The sequence below is a fragment of the Macrobrachium nipponense genome, chromosome 2 (genome assembly GCF_015104395.2).
Source record: "Macrobrachium nipponense isolate FS-2020 chromosome 2, ASM1510439v2, whole genome shotgun sequence".
NCBI classification, from domain to species: Eukaryota; Metazoa; Arthropoda; class Malacostraca; order Decapoda; family Palaemonidae; genus Macrobrachium; species Macrobrachium nipponense.
In genome coordinates this window covers 44,748,351-44,767,429 of record NC_087201.1, presented here as the reverse complement: position 1 = coordinate 44,767,429, position 19,079 = coordinate 44,748,351, and the positions used below count along the sequence as shown (strand labels likewise).

General features: G+C 36.8%; 1 protein-coding gene across 1 annotated transcript in view; it reads right to left on the bottom strand.

Moving 5' to 3' along the window:
- Positions 1–19,079, bottom strand: part of LOC135221174 (unconventional myosin IC-like) — a 162,029-nt gene that overhangs the window by 69,269 nt on the left and 73,681 nt on the right. The window contains exons 2-4 of the mRNA XM_064258998.1: positions 8,080–8,224; positions 5,437–5,552; positions 4,933–5,003 (exon numbers count right to left, since the gene is read on the bottom strand). Coding sequence (XP_064115068.1) covers positions 4,933–5,003; positions 5,437–5,552; positions 8,080–8,224 — 332 coding nt within the window. The remainder of the gene's footprint in view (positions 1–4,932; positions 5,004–5,436; positions 5,553–8,079; positions 8,225–19,079) is intronic.

The window sequence follows — 19,079 nt, the reverse complement described above, 5'->3', positions numbered from 1 at the left end:
TTGTTCCTTAACAATCGCAGTATGCCCATTTTTTTCTGTTGAACCTTTTGTTCCTTAAAATCCAGTTATGGCATCTGTTGGAAACCCTTTTTCTTTGTTCCTTAACAATCAGTAATGCATCTGTTGACCTTTTTGTCCCCTTTTTTAACAATTTCCCAAGTATTGCAATCCTGTTGACCCTTCTTTGTTCTTAAAGATCCCTTTTTCTTTAAACCAATCGCCAGTATGGCTCTGTTTGACCTTTTTCTTGTTCTTAACCGATTTTTCCCTTTTTTCTTTAACCAATCCAGTTATGGCATTGTCTGAACCCTTTTTGTTCTTAACGATCCTTTTTTCTTTAACGAATCCAAGTATGCAATCTGGTTGACCTTTTTTTTGTTTTTACGATCCCTTTTTTTTTAACAATCCAGTAATGCATCGTTGGACCCTTTTTTGTTCCTTAACGAATCCTTTTTTTCTTTAACACTCAGTAATGCATCTGTTGACACCTTTTTTGGTTCCCTTAACGATTTTTCCCTTTTTTTTCCTTTTAACAATTCAGCTATGCCATTGTTGAACTTTTTTGTTCTTAACGATCCTTTTTTCTTTAAACAACCAGTATGCATCTGTTGACCCCTTTTTGTTTCTTAAACTGATCCTTTTTTTCTTTAACAATCCAGTAATGGCATCGTTGAACCTTTTTGTTCTTAACCCAATTTTTCCTTTTTTTTCTTTAACAATCGCAGTAAATGGCCATTCTTGTTGCCTTTTTTGTTCTTAACCGAATCCCTTTTTTCTTTAACATCCAGTATGCATCTGTTGAACCCTTTTTCGTTCTTCAACCGAATCCTTTTTTTCTTTAAAATCCAGTATGCATCTGTTGACCCTTTTTGTTTTGTTCTTAACCAATCCACTATGCATCCCTTTTTTGTTGACCTTTTTTTGTCTTCAACGAATCCTTTTTTCTTTAACAATCGCAGTTGCATCTGTCTGACGCCCTTTTTGGGTTCCTTAACAATCCAGTATTGCCCACTTTTTCTGTTGACCCTTTTTGTCCTTACAATCCCAGGTATGCACTCGTTGACCCTTTTGTCCCTTTTTAACATGCAGTATGCCTTCTGTTTGAACCCTTTTTGTTCTTAACAATCCAGTCATCGCATCTGTTTGACTTTTTTTGTTCCTTTTTACGATCCTTTTTTCTTTAACAATCCAGTATGCCCATTTTTTGTTTGACGCTTTTTGTCCTTAACAATCCGCAGTATGTCCAATCTGTTGACCCTTTTTTGTTCCTTAACAATCCAGTATGCCCAATTTTTTCTTTGTGAACCCTTTTTGTCTTAACGATCCCTTTTTTTTCTTTAAAACAATCGTAATGCATCTGTTGCAACTTTTTTTGTTCTTAACGATTCCTTTTTTCTTTTAACAATCCAGTATGCCCATTTTTTCCTGCTTGGACCCTTTTTGTTCTTAACAATCCACTATGGCATCTGTTGACCCACCTTTTTTTGTCTTAACAATCCAGTATGGCACCTGTTGACCCTTTTTATGTCCCTTTAACATCCAAGTATGCCATCTGTGACTTTTTTGTTCTTAATGATCCTTTTTTTCCTTAACAATCCAGTATGGGCAATCCTTTTTTGTTGACCCCTTTTTTGTCCTTAACAATCCAGTTGCATCCCTTTTTTGTTTGACCTTTTTGTCTTAACAATCAGGTAATGCAACTGTTTGACCTCTTTTTGTCCCTAACAATCCAGTATGCATCTGTTTTGACCCTTTTTGTCCTTAACAATCCAGTATGCCATCTTTGAACCTTTTTGTTCTTAAACCAATTTTTCCAGTATGCCATTCCTGTTGAACCTTTTTTGTTCTTAAGATCCCCTTTTTTCTTTAAACAATCCAGTATTGCATCTGTTTGACCCCTTTTTGTCCTTAACCCAATTTTTCCAGGTATGCCCATCTGTTGACAATCCCTTTTTTGTCCTTAACAATCGCAATATGGCATCGTTGACCTTTTTTTGTCCTTAACCCAATTTTCCAGTATGCCATTCTGTTGAATTTTTTTGTCCTTCAACAATCCAGTATGGCCCCCCCCCCCCCCCCCCCCCATCTTTTGTTGACCCTTTTTCTTTGTTCCTTAAAACAATCTCCAGTATGCGGTCTGTTGACCCCTTTTTGTCCTTAACAACTCCAGTCATGCTTTTTTCTGTTGACCCTTTTTTGTTCTTAACGATCCCTTTTTTTCTTAACAATCCAGTATGCCATCTTTTGTTTGAACCCTTTTTGTCCTTTTTAACAATCCAGTATGCATCTTGTTGAACCTTTTTGCTCTTAACCAATCCAGTATTGCATCTGTTGACCCTTTTCTGTCCTTTTTAACAATCCAGTATGCCATTCTGGTTGAACCCTTTTGTTCTTAACAATTTCCAGTATGGCATCTGTTGACCTTTTTTATTTTGTTCCTTAACGATTCCTTTTTTCTTTAACAATTCCAGTTAATGCCATTTGTTGGACCTTTTTGGTTTCTCTTAACAATTCCAGTATGGCCATTTTTTATGTTGACCCTTTTTGTCTTAACAATTCCAGTATGCATCTGTTGACCCTTTTGTCCTTTTACAATCCAGTATGCCATCTGTTGAACAATTTTTTGTTCCTCAAGCAATTCAGTATCGCATTGTGACCTTCTTTTTGTTCTTAACGATCACCGTTTTTTCTTTAACAATCCAGTATGCATCTGCTTGACGTCCTTTTTGTGTCTTAACAATCCACTATGGGCATCTGTTGACCCCTTTTTGTCCCTTAACAATCCAGTATGCACCTGTTGACCCTTTTTGTCCTTAACAATCCAGTATGCATCTGTTGACCTTTTTTGTTCTTAACGATCCCTTTTTTCTTTAACAATCCAGTATGCATCTGTTGACCCTTTTTGTCCTTAAACTAATCCTATGCATTCTGTTGACCCTTTCTTGTCTTAAACCGTAATGCATCTGTTGACCCTTTTTGTCCTTAACAATCCGGCAGTAATGCAATCTGTTGACCCTTTTTGTCCTTAACAATCCGTGATCATCTGTTGACCTTTTTGTTCTTTAAACAATCAGTATGGCATCTGTTGACCTTTATTGCTTCTTAACGATCCTTTTTTTCTTTACAATCGTATGCATCTGTTGACCGCTTTTTGTCCTTAACATCCGCAGTAATGCATCTGTTGCCTTTTTGTCCTTTAACATCGCTGTATGCATCTGTTGACCTTTTTGTTTTTTCCTTAACATCAGTAATGCATTCTGTTGAACCCTTTTTGTCCTTAACAATCCAGTATGCATCTGTTGCACTTTTGTCATAACAATACAGTTATGCATCCCTTTTGGGACCCTTTTGTCCTTAAACAATCCAGGATGAATCTGTTGACCTTTTTTGTTCTAACGATTCCCTTCTTTTCTTTAACATCCTAGTAGCATCCTTTTTTGGTGGGCCCTTTTGTCCTTAAACAAATTCCTCAGAGCATCTGTTGAACCTTTTTGTCTAACAAATCCAGTATGCATTCTGGGACCCTTTTTTGTCCTTAACAACAGTATGCATCTGTTGGACCCTTTTGGTCATTAACAATCCAGAATGCATTGTTGGACCTTTTAGTCCTTAACAATCAGTATGATCTGTTGACCCTTTTTGTCCTTACAATCAGTATGCCCAATCTGTGACCCTTTGTTCTTAACAATCCAAGTATGCATGTTGAACCCTTTTTGTCCTTAACAATCCAGTATGCATCTGTTGACCCTTTTTGTCCTTAACAATCCAGTATGCATCTGTTGACCCTTTTTGTCCTTAACAATCCAGTATGCATCTGTTGACCTTTTTTGTCCTTAACAATCCAGTATGCATCTGTTGACCTTTTTTGTTCTTAACGATCCCTTTTTTCTTTAACAATCCAGTATGCATCTGTTGACCCTTTTTGTCCTTAAAACAATTTCCAGTAGCATGGTTGCCCTTTTGGTCCTTAACAACCAGTACCTGATCTGTTGGACCCTTTTTGTCCTTAACAATCCAGTATGCATCTGTTGACCCTTTTTGTCCTTAACAATCCAGTATGCATCTGTTGACCCTTTTTGTCCTTAACAATCCAGTATGCATCTGTTGACCCTTTTTGTCCTTAACAATCAGTAGCAGGTAGTTGACCCTTTTTGTTTCTTAAAACAATCCAGTATTCATCGTGTTGACCTTTTTTGCTTAAAACAATCCAGTAGCATCTGTTGACCCCCTTTTTGTTCTTAACAATTCCAGTATGCATCTTGACCCTTTTTGTCCTTAACAATCCAAGTATGCCATCTGTTGGACCTTTGTTTTGTCCAACCATCCAGTATGCATCTGTTGACCTTTTTTGTTCTTAACGATCCCTTTTTTCTTTAACAATCCAGTATGCATCTGTTGACCCTTTTTGTCCTTAACAATCCAGTATGCATCTGTTGACCCTTTTTGTCCTTAACAATCCAGTATGCATCTCTTGACCTTTTTTGTTCTTAACGATCCAGTATGTATCTGTTGATCTAAGCGGTGAATTAAGTACCTTGTTGTTTGCAGACTGTTGTAGGTCGTAACTGGGGAAGAGTTATCACACTCTGACAAAATGTAAAAAAAGAACAACTGAAAACAGGAGGGCCTCGAAAATGTAATCCTTACCCCATTAGGGCGACAGCATTTATAAGCTTTCTCTCTCTCTGTCTCTCTATTTCTCTCTCTCATATACACACAAAACTCCCAGACGATAATTTTCCTGCGATCTTCAGATGACTCACTGATTACAAGTAATTACAATTTCGCAAAGCGTCGTGTATTTATTAGAAAAGCATTAAATAATAATAATAATAACAACAATATAATAATATGCAACTATCCCAAGCAATCTGACATAATATAAGCAGCTGCATAAAAGAACAACTTTTAAAGAGACAAGCAGTAACTGACCTGAAATAAGGATGCAGTGATCCGCAACTTCCGAGGTCATCGACCTATAGGCATTTTCTGTGATAGCGAAACTGCAAAGGTAAAAAATTATGCTGAAATCCTCCGTCACAAATAAAATGTGATTATTCAATAATGCAGTCAACGTCTATAAAAAAAATGGGAAGAATTTATACTAGAGAGTGGATGGTAAATGTTCAAATAAAAAAAGCTACTCTAATTTTATCTGCATAATGACCAAAATTGTACTTGGTGAATATATATATTATCAATATTTTTACAGAAAACCAACAACTAAAGATGAACATTCATTATAAACAATAAATGCATTCTAAAACATCGATAAACTTTTAGCAGTATGAGACAATTAATTCATTAATCATAAAAAATTGCACATATTGCAAACTATAAAATTTGGAGTTCCTACACACGAGGTATAAAATTTTCTATCTACTTTCCCAGGTCACTGAAAATACACTTGAGTCATTCCGGAAACACAATACTTACACGTGTGGTGGCACCTCGTAAAAGTTTACATTTCGGTATTTCTCCAGAAGTTTGTCTGTGTAGAGACCGAGGTCTTTGTACGGATTCACGGAGACCAGTACATGGCCGATGTATGTCTGCAATAATAACAAGAAAATAAATTATGATGATTATAACAAATACACAGCACATGCAATACCGTGCAATGTAAGAGATTATTATAAAAAATGTTACTCGGAGTAATTTCCGCACTTGATAATAGCTTTTAAAAATCAATCTAAATACCACCAACATTTAAACAATTAAAATCTGCCAAATCATCACGTTATGCTTCCATGAACCCTAATTTTCAACTTTGGTCGCTAAACCATTGTGCAAACAAAGACTATCAACATAAACATTCGCCAATTTTGCTTTAGTGTCAAACGGCGTTCAGGCGTCTCGCAATACTTACACACTTGATAGGCGACAAACTGAGCTTAATTTTTAGAAATCACGTTGATTGAGGTAATTGAAGAATAAATAATTTTTCTACGTCTCCGAGAGAGAACTTCACTATATCGTACCAAGTCTCCTTGTATCTTGGCAAAATTGTCAGCAATTTCAGGCAAAATCGATAACAGCGAGATAAAAAAAATTGAATGCATACAGAATCTAAGAATGCATCCTCTTTGACTTGGGAAAGGCAAGATACTTCATATAAAATGACTAAAAGAAAAAATTTTCTTGTTTGACAATTCTTGTGTGATTTCATTTTTGTTACAAGTTAATCTCAGCGACATTAAGAGGAGAGCTGCAAAGGCAACTTCCAATATAAACGACTTCCATAAAATAAGTTCTGAGCAGCATTGTTACCAAATAAATCTATGATGACATTATGTAAAATAAAAAACGGCATTCAAACTTTTTATTTCTTCCACACATAGCCACTCTTGACTCCTTGAAAATAAGAAGAAGAAGAAGAAGAAGAAGAAGAAGAAGAAGAAGAAGAAGAAGAAGAAGAAGAAGAAGAAGAAGAAGAAGAAGAAGAAGAAGAAGTAGTACACCAATCTCTCATCATCGACATTCAAAAGTTAAACTCAACGTAATCGTAACTTGTGATAATAACCTCCGGAGAAATGCCACACTTGGAGACGTTACGTAAGAGAATAAACGAGGCAAAAATGAAATTAATCGGAATGTTGATTTTACGACATTTTACGACATTCCGAACTAGAACCATTCGTTGTGGCTAAGGCAAGCAATGTGACCGGTTTAGAAAACATTAAGAGAATCAGCAACTCCGCTATTCGTCCATCCATCTCATACCGATGTACAGACAGACAGAGCTGTTGTTATCATTTTAACATGGGGCATGTTTTAATTTGTACTCTGTTTCAGAAAATAGCTGTCCACTTGTACTTATTTTTGTAGCATATCAATACAGTGTTCTGAAGCTGTACGTTTACCTCTCAACTGAAATAAGATACATATTATAAAGAATTATTTTCGCTTAGAGATTTTTAAATAAAATTTCAGTCAGTTGTCCAAAAGGTGGAGTTATTTTTAAAAATTATTCTTTGCAAAAATACTTTGAATTGTTGCACAAGTAAAAAAAAGTAGCCTATCGCTTGCGACACAATCATTACCCAGTTAAAAGGGCGTTGACTCACCGGGGTCAGAGGGTAAACGCTTCAGAATTGGTGTCAGTGAGAGCAGGGAGTCCCTCTCGGATGTACTTCCTACCAATCCTTCTTTTAAGGAGAAATTTATACTTCTAAACTATTCTAGGATCTGACAACACTAGACGCGCGTTTCCTGAATCTTAATTATTTTTAAGCTATGGATTTTTTTAAGAGCATTAAGGAGTGTCTCCCTGAAGCTCAGAATTATGACGGCCTAATGTAACTGACCTTTGACTTTGTAATGTCAAAATGGAATTCGCTCATAAAATTCACAAGAGTTTGCAGCAGAAGCTATAGCTTTAGTGAGACTTATTCGCGGCAGGTCAACAATGACACCAACACGACTTTGGGGATGAAAAGAGGGGGCTACCATTTAAGGAAAAAATTTTGACACAAGAAGAGAAACATGAAACAAGACAACAGATTTGCCTGATGATAATATCATGCACTGGTCGTTTCAGTAGCAATAAGTAAAGGACTTTCCTCACTGTCAAGACACTGTTGCACACATAAAAATCATCTCTCGTCAACCACAACTACGGTTGTGCTTCTGGCAACCTTAACCACTTGCAATTACGCAACCACCACAATCCTTTCAACAGCCTTGCCAAACAAATGTAGTATCATAGTCCTGTGGCTAAACTAACACACTGAAAGAAGCCAGTGCATCAATGTGAGTTTCTGCAGTAGTTGATTCCAAATGGTCTCTTCCATCCTTGATATGGAAAAACCGATAAATGTGCACTATAATTTAGCGCTAAATGGAAACACTGGTACATACTGAAGCATTAGAATTTCACACACACACATACATACACTATATATATATATATATATATATATATATATATATATCATATATATATATATATATAATATATATATATATACATATGATAATATAAAATATATATCATATATATATTAATATATATGGGATTAGGGAGAGAGAGAGAGAGAGAGAAGAGAGAGAGAGAGAGAGAGAGCGAGGGAAACTCACGTAAATGATATTCTCGTTGTATCTCTTCTTGAGATTGTCGATGAAGGCATTTTCGCTGAGGTAATCCTCCAAAAGGATGGCGTCAGGAACACCGATCCTATCTCGATCCTCCAGGACACTCTCCATCCTCTCCAAAGGGGCTTTCCTGCGGGAAAATAAGGAAAAGAAAATAACAAAAGAGCCGGTGAGAATATACATAGTGATATCACTTACGCCACTGAAATTTGAGCGAAAATAATAAAAACAAAACAAAATTTTATAATGCATCGTAAAATTCGAGAACTATTTTCGACATCAAGAAATTCCGTGAAAGGAAAAAATATACATCCTCATATGATATAACATCTACACATGCAATATACTGTTGAAAATTGTAACTGTACAATATGAAGGGGTAAGAACAGTTATCATACGATTAAAAAAAAGTTAGTGAAGATCATTTTATGTAAAGGGAGATTACTACATGTAGCTGCAATGACTTACGCGTGCGTGTACGTTCCATGACCCAAACGCCTATTTTCAGAAAAGCTGAGAAAATATATATATATATATATATATATATATATATATATATATATATATATATATATATATATCTAATAAAAGGAGCCCATAAAAACACCAAAATATAGAGAAAAAAGTACTATATTTCAGAGACTGCTGTCTCCCTCTTCAGGTAGATGAATGAGAAAAGTTTACAGAAAAGGTGGTATTTATACCAAGAGGTCCATCCACAAACAAGCCAATTTAAGTCACCCCCGCTGATAATCTTCCTTTAATCTTCTTAAGGGTTGGTTGAATGAAGAGGTTGTCGATCGTGTCCGAAATCCATGCTCCTTTTGAGATGTTCATTACCTGCCTCTCTTTTATTAAGGCCGATTCCATCATTTGACTCTTGTACCGGCAGTTGCTGCTATAAATTACACGTGACAAATTCCAGTTTATTCTATGGTTATGTTCATTTATATGGTTGAAAATAGCAGAGTTCTGTTGTCCATACCTAACTGACCGTTTGTGTTGTATTAATCTCTGGGGAAGGGATTTACCTGTAAATCCGATGTAAGATTGGTCACAGTCCTGGCATGGGATTTCGTATACCCCAGAGTCCTTTGGAGATGCCTTTTGTTGGACGTTAATCAGGGATTTGGCTAAGGTGTTTGGGTAAGTAAATACAAAAGGGTTCGATTTTCCGAAGGGATTGGTTATTCTCTTAATCGTGTCCAGGTGGGGAATTATTATTTTATTGTTGGGTGTATCTCTGGTCTTGTCTTTAGGGGGTCGGTAGAAAATTACGTTTGCTTTGTGAATTGCTTTCTCAATTATATGGTCAGGATATTTTAAAGACGAAAGTTGCTTGCGAATTAGTTCAAATTCTTTTTCCAGGAATTCTGGGGAACAAATTCGTAAGGCTCTTAAGAACAAGTTACTAGCTACACCTATCTTGATAGTACTGTCGTGATAGCTAAAGTAGTGAATGTATGAAAGTGAGAACGTTGGTTTTCTGTATATGGTGAATTTGTATTCTGTCGTATCTCTGATTATTAAAACATCAAGAAAAGGAATTTTGTTGTCTGTTTCCCATTCAACTTTAAATTTGATGCTGGGCACTAATGTGTTTAATTTCGCGAGGAATTCATTAAAATTGCCCCACCTATTATCCCAAAATGTTAGGATATCATCCACGTATCTCATCCACAGCATGTTTTTTTTTTGTTTTTGGGTTTTATTGCATTTATTACTGTAGTTTCAAAGTATTCCATGTACAGATTGGCTAGAACAGGACTTAAAGGACTACCCATACTACACCGAATTTTGCTTGTAGAATGATTCCCCGAATGAAAATACGTTATTAGATGCACATAATTCAACTAGCTTTATTATTTTGTCAAGCGCCAAAGGGAAATGATCTGAATAGGGGGATAATTTTACCCTTAAAAACTGAAGAACGTCCTGTACTGGTACTTTAGTGAACAGGGAATCTACGTCAAGGCTTAAAAGTTTTATGTTGTGAAGTGGTATATGTGCTTCTCTGAATTTGTGACAAAAATCTTCCGAATGTTTAATGTGACTGGGAGAAAAGGTGCCTAAAAAAGGGGAAAGGAGGCCAGCTAACCATTTAGAAATTTTGTAATTGAAAGCTCCGGCACATGAAACGATGGGTCTGAATGGAAGATTGTCTTTGTGAGTTTTGGGAAGGCCATAAAAATAGGGTAATTTAGGATTAATTACTTTAAATTTCTCTAATAGTTCAATACTCTTTTTGTCTTTGCCAATTAATCTTACTTTCCGAAAAAATTCTGTGGGAACGTTTGGAGGGGATTTTTCGTCAGTTTTTCGTATGTGTTTGTGCGCTAAGGAGCTGGTTGATTTTGTCAAGGTAGAAGTCTTTGTCCATTATTACGATTTTGCCGTCTTTGTCGGATCTACTTATTATAACATCTAACTTTTTTAGCGAGTGGATGGCTATCATGAATCTGCGAGGAACAGGATATTTCTTATGTAAATCAGTTAAAGCATTTAGTAACACTCCTTTTAAACATATCTCTTCACGGTTGTAGTTTTTGTCAGATATGAATTTATCAAAAGCCACTATGAAGTCTAGGTTGTTTTTGCGGTCTGGCATAAGGGCGAAGGATAAGCCTAAATTTAAAACTAAATGTTGATTTACAGTAAGGGGGGTGTTGGATAAGTTTAAAACTTTGTCTTGTTGCTCAAGATTATTCCACGCACTATTGTCTATTAGGTTATTTAACTTGCGTAGAAGTCTGTTGGAATGAGTCACGCTATTATAGGCAGCAATGTCGGAACAGAATGAAATCAGATACCTGTATATGTGGTCCGTAGTGAGGAGGCCTTCCCAAAACTCACAAAGACAATCTTCCATTCAGACCCATCGTTTCATGTGCCGGAGCTTTCAATTACAAAATTTCTAAATGGTTAGCTGGCCTCCTTTCCCCTTTTTTAGGCACCTTTTCTCCCAGTCACATTAAACATTCGGAAGATTTTTGTCACAAATTCAGAGAAGCACATATACCACTTCACAACATAAAACTTTTAAGCCTTGACGTAGATTCCCTGTTCACTAAAGTACCAGTACAGGACGTTCTTCAGTTTTTAAGGGTAAAATTATCCCCCTATTCAGATCATTTCCCTTTGGCGCTTGACAAAATAATAAAGCTAGTTGAATTATGTGCATCTAATAACGTATTTTCATTCGGGGAATCATTCTACAAGCAAAAATTCGGGTGTAGTATGGGTAGTCCTTTAAGTCCTGTTCTAGCCAATCTGTACATGGAATACTTTGAAACTACAGTAATAAATGCAATAAAACCCAAAAACATGCTGTGGATGAGATACGTGGATGATATCCTAACATTTTGGGATAATAGGTGGGGCAATTTTAATGAATTCCTCGCGAAATTAAACACATTAGTGCCCAGCATCAAATTTAAAGTTGAATGGGAAACAGACAACAAAATTCCTTTTCTTGATGTTTTAATAATCAGAGATACGACAGAATACAAATTCACCATATACAGAAAACCAACGTTCTCACTTTCATACATTCACTACTTTAGCTATCACGACAGTACTATCAAGATAGGTGTAGCTAGTAACTTGTTCTTAAGAGCCTTACGAATTTGTTCCCCAGAATTCCTGGAAAAAGAATTTGAACTAATTCGCAAGCAACTTTCGTCTTTAAAATATCCTGACCATATAATTGAGAAAGCAATTCACAAAGCAAACGTAATTTTCTACCGACCCCCTAAAGACAAGACCAGAGATACACCCAACAATAAAATAATAATTCCCCACCTGGACACGATTAAGAGAATAACCAATCCCTTCGGAAAATCGAACCCTTTTGTATTTACTTACCCAAACACCTTAGCCAAATCCCTGATTAACGTCCAACAAAAGGCATCTCCAAAGGACTCTGGGGTATACGAAATCCCATGCCAGGACTGTGACCAATCTTACATCGGATTTACAGGTAAATCCCTTCCCAGAGATTAATACAACACAAACGGTCAGTTAGGTATGGACAACAGAACTCTGCTATTTTCAACCATATAAATGAACATAACCATAGAATAAACTGGAATTTGTCACGTGTAATTTATAGCAGCAACTGCCGGTACAAGAGTCAAATGATGGAATCGGCCTTAATAAAAGAGAGGCAGGTAATGAACATCTCAAAAGGAGCATGGATTTCGGACACGATCGACCTCTTCTTCATTCAACCAACCCTTAAGAAGATTAAAGGAAGATTATCAGCGGGGGTGACTTAAATTGGCTTGTTTGTGGATGGACCTCTTGGTATAAATACCACCTTTTCTGTAAACTTTTCTCATTCATCTACCTGAAGAGGGAGACAGCAGTCTCTGAAATATAGTACTTTTTTCTCTATATTTTGGTGTTTTTATGGGCTCCTTTTATTAGATGGAATTCTGTTGTTACAGAACATTGTTACCAGTCATATATATATAATATATATATATATATATATATATATATATATATATATATATACACAAAGCCACATGTACCCCTATTCAAAATCGAATTCACATTACATTACGAATTAACTTCTACCCTGGTCAGGACTGAAACTGCTCCTTTAGGATTCGATACAGAGGTAGATATTTCACTTATCCATTTGGCTATCTTTGGAAATATAAGTTGATTTCGACTTAGCAGTACATATTCCTGTCGAAATCAGGTTCTGTACCTAATAGTCTCTAAATCAACCCATCTCCACCATGATATTTCGGGATCTAATTCAAAAGGTATTGGTTCCAGGCCTGAACGGGGCAGACAAATACAATCATTCCCTTCGGGTGAAAGTTATTACCAAGGTAGGAAACTTTAACAGTGAAGGTTATTCGATGTTTACTCTCTATCATCATAAAATGGCGATGTGTGTCTGATATATATACTAAGTGTGGATTCAAATCCTAAAATTGTAGATCAATACTACTTAACTCCACTATATATATGTATACATCTACATATATATCTATATATATATATATATATATATATATATGATATATATATATATAATATATGTATATATATATATAACGGTACTACCTCCCAGTGGAGTCGAGCACCAACAGATTTATTAAAAGTCCTGATATATCTTATGCTTTACACATGCATACGGAAGTGTAAATGTGTATGTGGATCTATACACGCGCGCGCGCGCACACCACACACACACACACACACACACACACACACACAACACACACACATATATATATATATATATATATATATATATATATATATATATATATATATATATATATATATATATATATGTGTGTGTGTGTGTGTGTGTGTGTGCGCGCGCGCGCGCGCGCGTGTATAGATCCACATACACATTTACACTTACGTATGCATGTGTAAAGCATAAGATATATCAGGACTTTTAATAAATCTGTTGGTGCTCGACTCCACTGGGAGGTAGTACCGTCAGTGCACGCACCTCACGTGGTGCACTGTAGGCATTACTTAAGGGTTTATGCAGCGTGCCTTCGGCCCCTAACTGCAATCCCTTTCTTCCATCTTACTTTCCACCCTCTCCTAACCATTGATTCATATTGCAACTGTCAGGTTTTCCTCTTGTTACACCTCTCAAACCTCTTACTGTCAATTTCCCTTCCAGCGCTGAATGGCATCATAGGTCCCAGCGATTGGCCTTTGACCTAAATTCTATATTCTATAGGTGTCCGGTTACATATACTACAAGCGAGAAGAGACGAAGACTTCTACACTTGGGTGAAAGCAGATCTCAAGCAAATATGTCCGAATCTGAGTCTCAACGGCCAGCAAGAGATGAACATGTGACAGAAGCCTCCCACAGTTGCTATTAATGATAGATGAAGACTTGCACTTAAACAGTTAAATCTAGTTCTCACAAATTTAATTTTCTTGGTGTTGAGTAAGATCCAAAATAAGTGAGAATGAACCATATATGTAAAGAGAGAGAGAGAGAGAGAGAGAGAGAGAGAGAGAGAGAGAGAGAGAGAGAGAGAGAGAGAGAGAGCCTTATAAAAAAAAAAAAAACCTGCCAAGTCTCTATGCTTGTTGTGTGCAAACAAAGGAGTGCCTGTTGCCCTGTTCAGTACGATGAGTACAAGCAGTGAGTGAGTATGCTTGTAAATCAAGAGATGCCCCACTGCAGTCGCCAGTATCTGGGCACAGCAGCCGTGTCCTGCAGCAACAGCTGTTAGAAGTTTCTTTTGTCATTCTCGAGGACTGCGTGAAGAGGGGCGTTTATCATCATTAACTGAAGACGTAAAACGCAAGCATACGCCCTTATGCTAAGGTCGACGGGATGGGCAACTCCTTATCTAGTGTAGTCTTGCAACAAACATTTAAATAATTAAGACGTAAATACAGATTATACATCCCTTCCATTGTGGCACTGTGTAGCCGATAGATAAATCAATTATACAATTTAGACCTATGACATCATCCAGCGCTGAAAGGAAAATTGAGAGCAAGAGGTTTAAAAGGTGAAACAGGAAGGAAACCTCGTAGTTGCACTATGAAACAATTCTTAAAAGAGGATGGAAGGTAAGAGGGAAGACAGAATATGAATGGCGGTACAGTAAAAGGAATGAAAGGGATTGCAGCTAGGGGCCGAAGGGACGCTGCAATAGAGTATGCCTACAGAGTTACCCCTCTGCGGAGACTGTCTAGCCTAAGAATACAGGAAAAAATATAGACGGTACTGTACGTCAGGCTTTCGACAGCTCTATAGACGCCGCTGCATAGAGAACGTTATGGAAAGTGGAAGGCTGAGGCTGACAGCAATTGCAAATTTAGGGGAAAGGGACGGTAACAATCACGATGAGTCGTTCACGCAAACAATATGACGTACCTTGAGAACTGGGAGCCAGAAAATAGCGCATAATGCAATCGTTAAGACTGCTCATCTTTTAAATTAGTACTCCACTCTCTCTCTCTCTCTTTCCACTACTATATAATTTCATAATTCAGTATTCGCGCCATTGCGTCACAGCATTAATAAATTAACAGACCATAACAATTCAACCATCTCCTCTCCCTCCCCCTGTCTCCGTTATCAAAACAGAACAAGTTTTAAAATAATTCATAAACAACATCCAAACCTTGAAAAAAGTCCTTGAGACAAGATCAAACACACGCACTTTTAGTATTTACGTGTCGGTGAGAGAGAGAGAGAGAGAGAGAGAGAGAGAGAGAGAGAGAGAGAGAGAGAGGAGGATAGAGAGGAGAGGAGAGAGGAGAGGAGTCAAATATCTTACGAACAGTTTCACTCGAGAGGGACGAGTAATACCTCGAAGAGGCGGATAGTCCCTCCCGCTTTTATCAAGGTCTAGAATAGAATATAATCTCTTAAGGGCTTGGCTGAGATAATATAGTATACATTTTGACGGAGTACCGCGAACGCGTTTATTCTCTCTCTCCAATTTTATATATACATATATGTGTGTTGTATGATATATATATATATATATATATATATATATATATATATATATATATATATATATATATATATATAGTAATATATATCAGAGAGAGAGACGAGAGAGAGAGAGAGAGAGAGAGAGCGAGAGAGAGAGAGAGGCTAATCACTGAAATCAGCACCAACAGCCTCGATCGAAACCAAAACTGGAGAAGGCGGAGGAGGAGCTGAGGAAGAAAGAGGACGGGACAGAGGTGTAAGAAGAATGACCATTATGTTTCGATGCAGATGACGTCATAGAAGCAGCCTGGGAGGAGTCACTCCCTTCACGGACCCAAACCAACGGCCATTTCTTTGCTCGCTGGCCAACGGTTCTGCTGATCCGAGGGAGTTCTACCTGGCTCGCCTCGGCCGCCTTAGACTATCAGTGTGGTATTGTAGGGAGGGGGTAATTTGAGTTGCATATTTTCAATAATTTAATAATTTTGGTATTAATTTCCATTAAATTTACAATACGAATGTCCATTTTTCTATAATTTCACAAGAGCTTGCGATGTAGCTATATAATGGTCTCTTACGACCCATTCATAAACTTGCAGGTATATTTAGTAAAATATATAAAATCAACACTTGCGCACCGCATAGCAATACAAACCTGTCACATCTGTTTAAAAGAACAGATGTGTATGCAACTTGAAATAAATATAAATGAACAAATATATATATATATATATATATATATACACATACATATACATATATACACACACACATACACACACACACACACACACACACATATATATATATATATATTATATAAGCCCGGCTAAAATGGACCAGCTTCCCTACAGCCTTCGATGTTTTCCATTCCAGATATGAATACAAACACCTGTGAAACAGCTTCTAAATTACTCTGTAACACCTGGGCGTTCCTCACCGACTACAGTGACAGGTTACCATTTCTGTGGGCGGCGATGTATCTTTGAAATCAATTTTCTCTTCACAGAAGCAACTCCATTGAAGTAGTTCCATTTCTAAAAGCAAGCAAAACATACAAGCCTCTCCAATCAGAGTATCAGCTTCATTAATTCTTTTGAAAGTCATTTCCGTATCCAAGGATATCAAAAGATTCATCCTTATCCAGACTTACTCTATAATAATATAACCAAGTAAACTCTTAGAAAAGTCATTTCCCCCTCTAATAACATCTAAAGATTAATCCTTATCCGTATCTATTCTATAATGATATAACCAAGTTATTTGCTTGTTTGTATGGCGCTTTTACGTTGCATGGAACCAGTGGTTATTCAGCAACGGGACCAACGGCTTTACGTGACTTCCGAACCACGTCGAGAGTGAACTTCTATCACCAGAAATACACATCTCTCACTCCTCAATGGAATGGCCGAGAGTCGAACCCGCGACCACCGAGGTGGGACGCTAATACCATGCCAACCACGCCGCTGAGGCGCTATATATATAACCAAGTTAACTCCTATAAATAAAAGTCATTTCCCAGCTCAGGTCGACGCAAGGCCAGCATAATGAAACATATGACTGTTTGTAGTGTTGTAAGCGAAGGTCGATTCTGATCAAAACAAAAGAAAATGAAACTCGAAGCCTATTTTGTAGAAAACGATAATTATGCTCCTCACATAGCGGCAAATATAGACTTTCCTTCATACAGCAGTCTTAAAGAAATTACTAGCAAAATATTTTGTTTTGAAAGTGTTCATTAACTTTTTAGCAAGATATAATATTCATTTCAATTATCATTAACGCTCGCATCTCAAACTGAATGTTGTCAAATGAAACTCCAGCCTTTTTCCATGATAAAACGAAAATTATTCCAACGAATTTATGTGACAGAATGAAATGCTTGAAACAGAAGCCCAGGAGTTTTCAGAGAATATATGGATCGCTTTCTCCCTCTATAAACCTAGAACTAATTTCAACTAAAACCGGAGCTTGGTTATGAAGAATCAAGGTCGACCCATCACTGAAAGACAATCAACCACGCCCCTTACATGACAGTCCTGAAAGGAAAAAAAATCTCTCTCTCTCTCTCTCTCACCAATGGGAATAACAGCATTTAATCACATATACGATAACAGTGAAAAAGAGTATGTTGACTTAATCCTTATTCTCTTCCTGGACACACCAAACACACTGTTTGAGTTGGAAGTAAGCGACAAAACACCAATAAATCACAATTCGTTTATTTCTATGCCTAGCTCCTAATGCTCTACACAGGTAAAATATCCACAATAGATAAAATATCCACAACTCGTCAGTCTGTCTCCGTTCGGTATGGTAGTTTGAACCTGCTCCATTTCGCTCGAAATTGGACTACGTGTTCGAATCTCGAACAGGGTGAGAGGAGCCAAAAGTGAAGTTTTCCCAATAATCCATTAAACCCTTACTGACAAAAAAATGGACTAGTATTATCTTTGGACAACCGTTATGGGGTGCAGCTTGGGTGGCAGAGAAATTGAGAGAGAAAAGGGTGAAAAAGTAGCCGTCAAGTTTGTTGCTTAATCAAAACGTATGCATCAGAACGGGTAGGTTTCGACGAAGTAATTGCCATCTAACCGTGGTGAACCCATTTATAAGTTTCTCTCTCTCTCTCTCTCTCTCTCTCTCTCTCTCTCATATGAACAAAAACGTCATGACCCAAGGGAAACACAAACATGACTTAAATACTTAAAAATGTCACTTATACTGGTAAGTGAAATCAGGTCAGTTATTTGCATCTAAAAGTTTTCTGAAAATACAGCAAGCTGTTCCTTGAATGCTATACTACATTTCAAAACTATTGCATATGCAGTTGCCTTGTACATTTTCACGTATTTCACACTGCGACCTCAGAAACCAGTCCAACCTTATCTCTGATAAGCGGACCACCGTCACCTTCCCCAAAAAGCCACAGGCAATCGCCTTCTTAACCCAAACCTCTCCGTTTGATAAGCTTCTTATCGAGCTGTGTCGATAACACTTATCTTGACATTTTTTATGACATGTTTTATGGTTTGATAATGTTAATCACGTTGAGCATGGTGCCGTGCAATTGGAAATAAGAAATAATAACTGTTGCAGTCTTTCATAATAACTGTTCCAGTCTTTCAAAGTTTATTGCTGAATAGAAATTCTGCTTACCGTAAATACCTGACGGGATTCCTGACAACAAACAAACATACATACATACATACATCATTCATATATATATATATATATATATATATATATATATATATATATATATATATATATATATATATATAAAAGGGAATTCCACAGGAAAATGATAGGCAGAAATCCAAGCTCTTTCGTCTTTACCGAGACGAAAACGCTTTGATTTCTGCTTATCATTTTCCTGTGATATTCGCTTATTTAATGAAGTCACTTACATCCACTGTGATTTTTTAAGCATACATACATACATACATACATACATACATACATACATACATACATACATACATACATACATACATACATATATATATATATCTAATAAAAGGAGCCCATA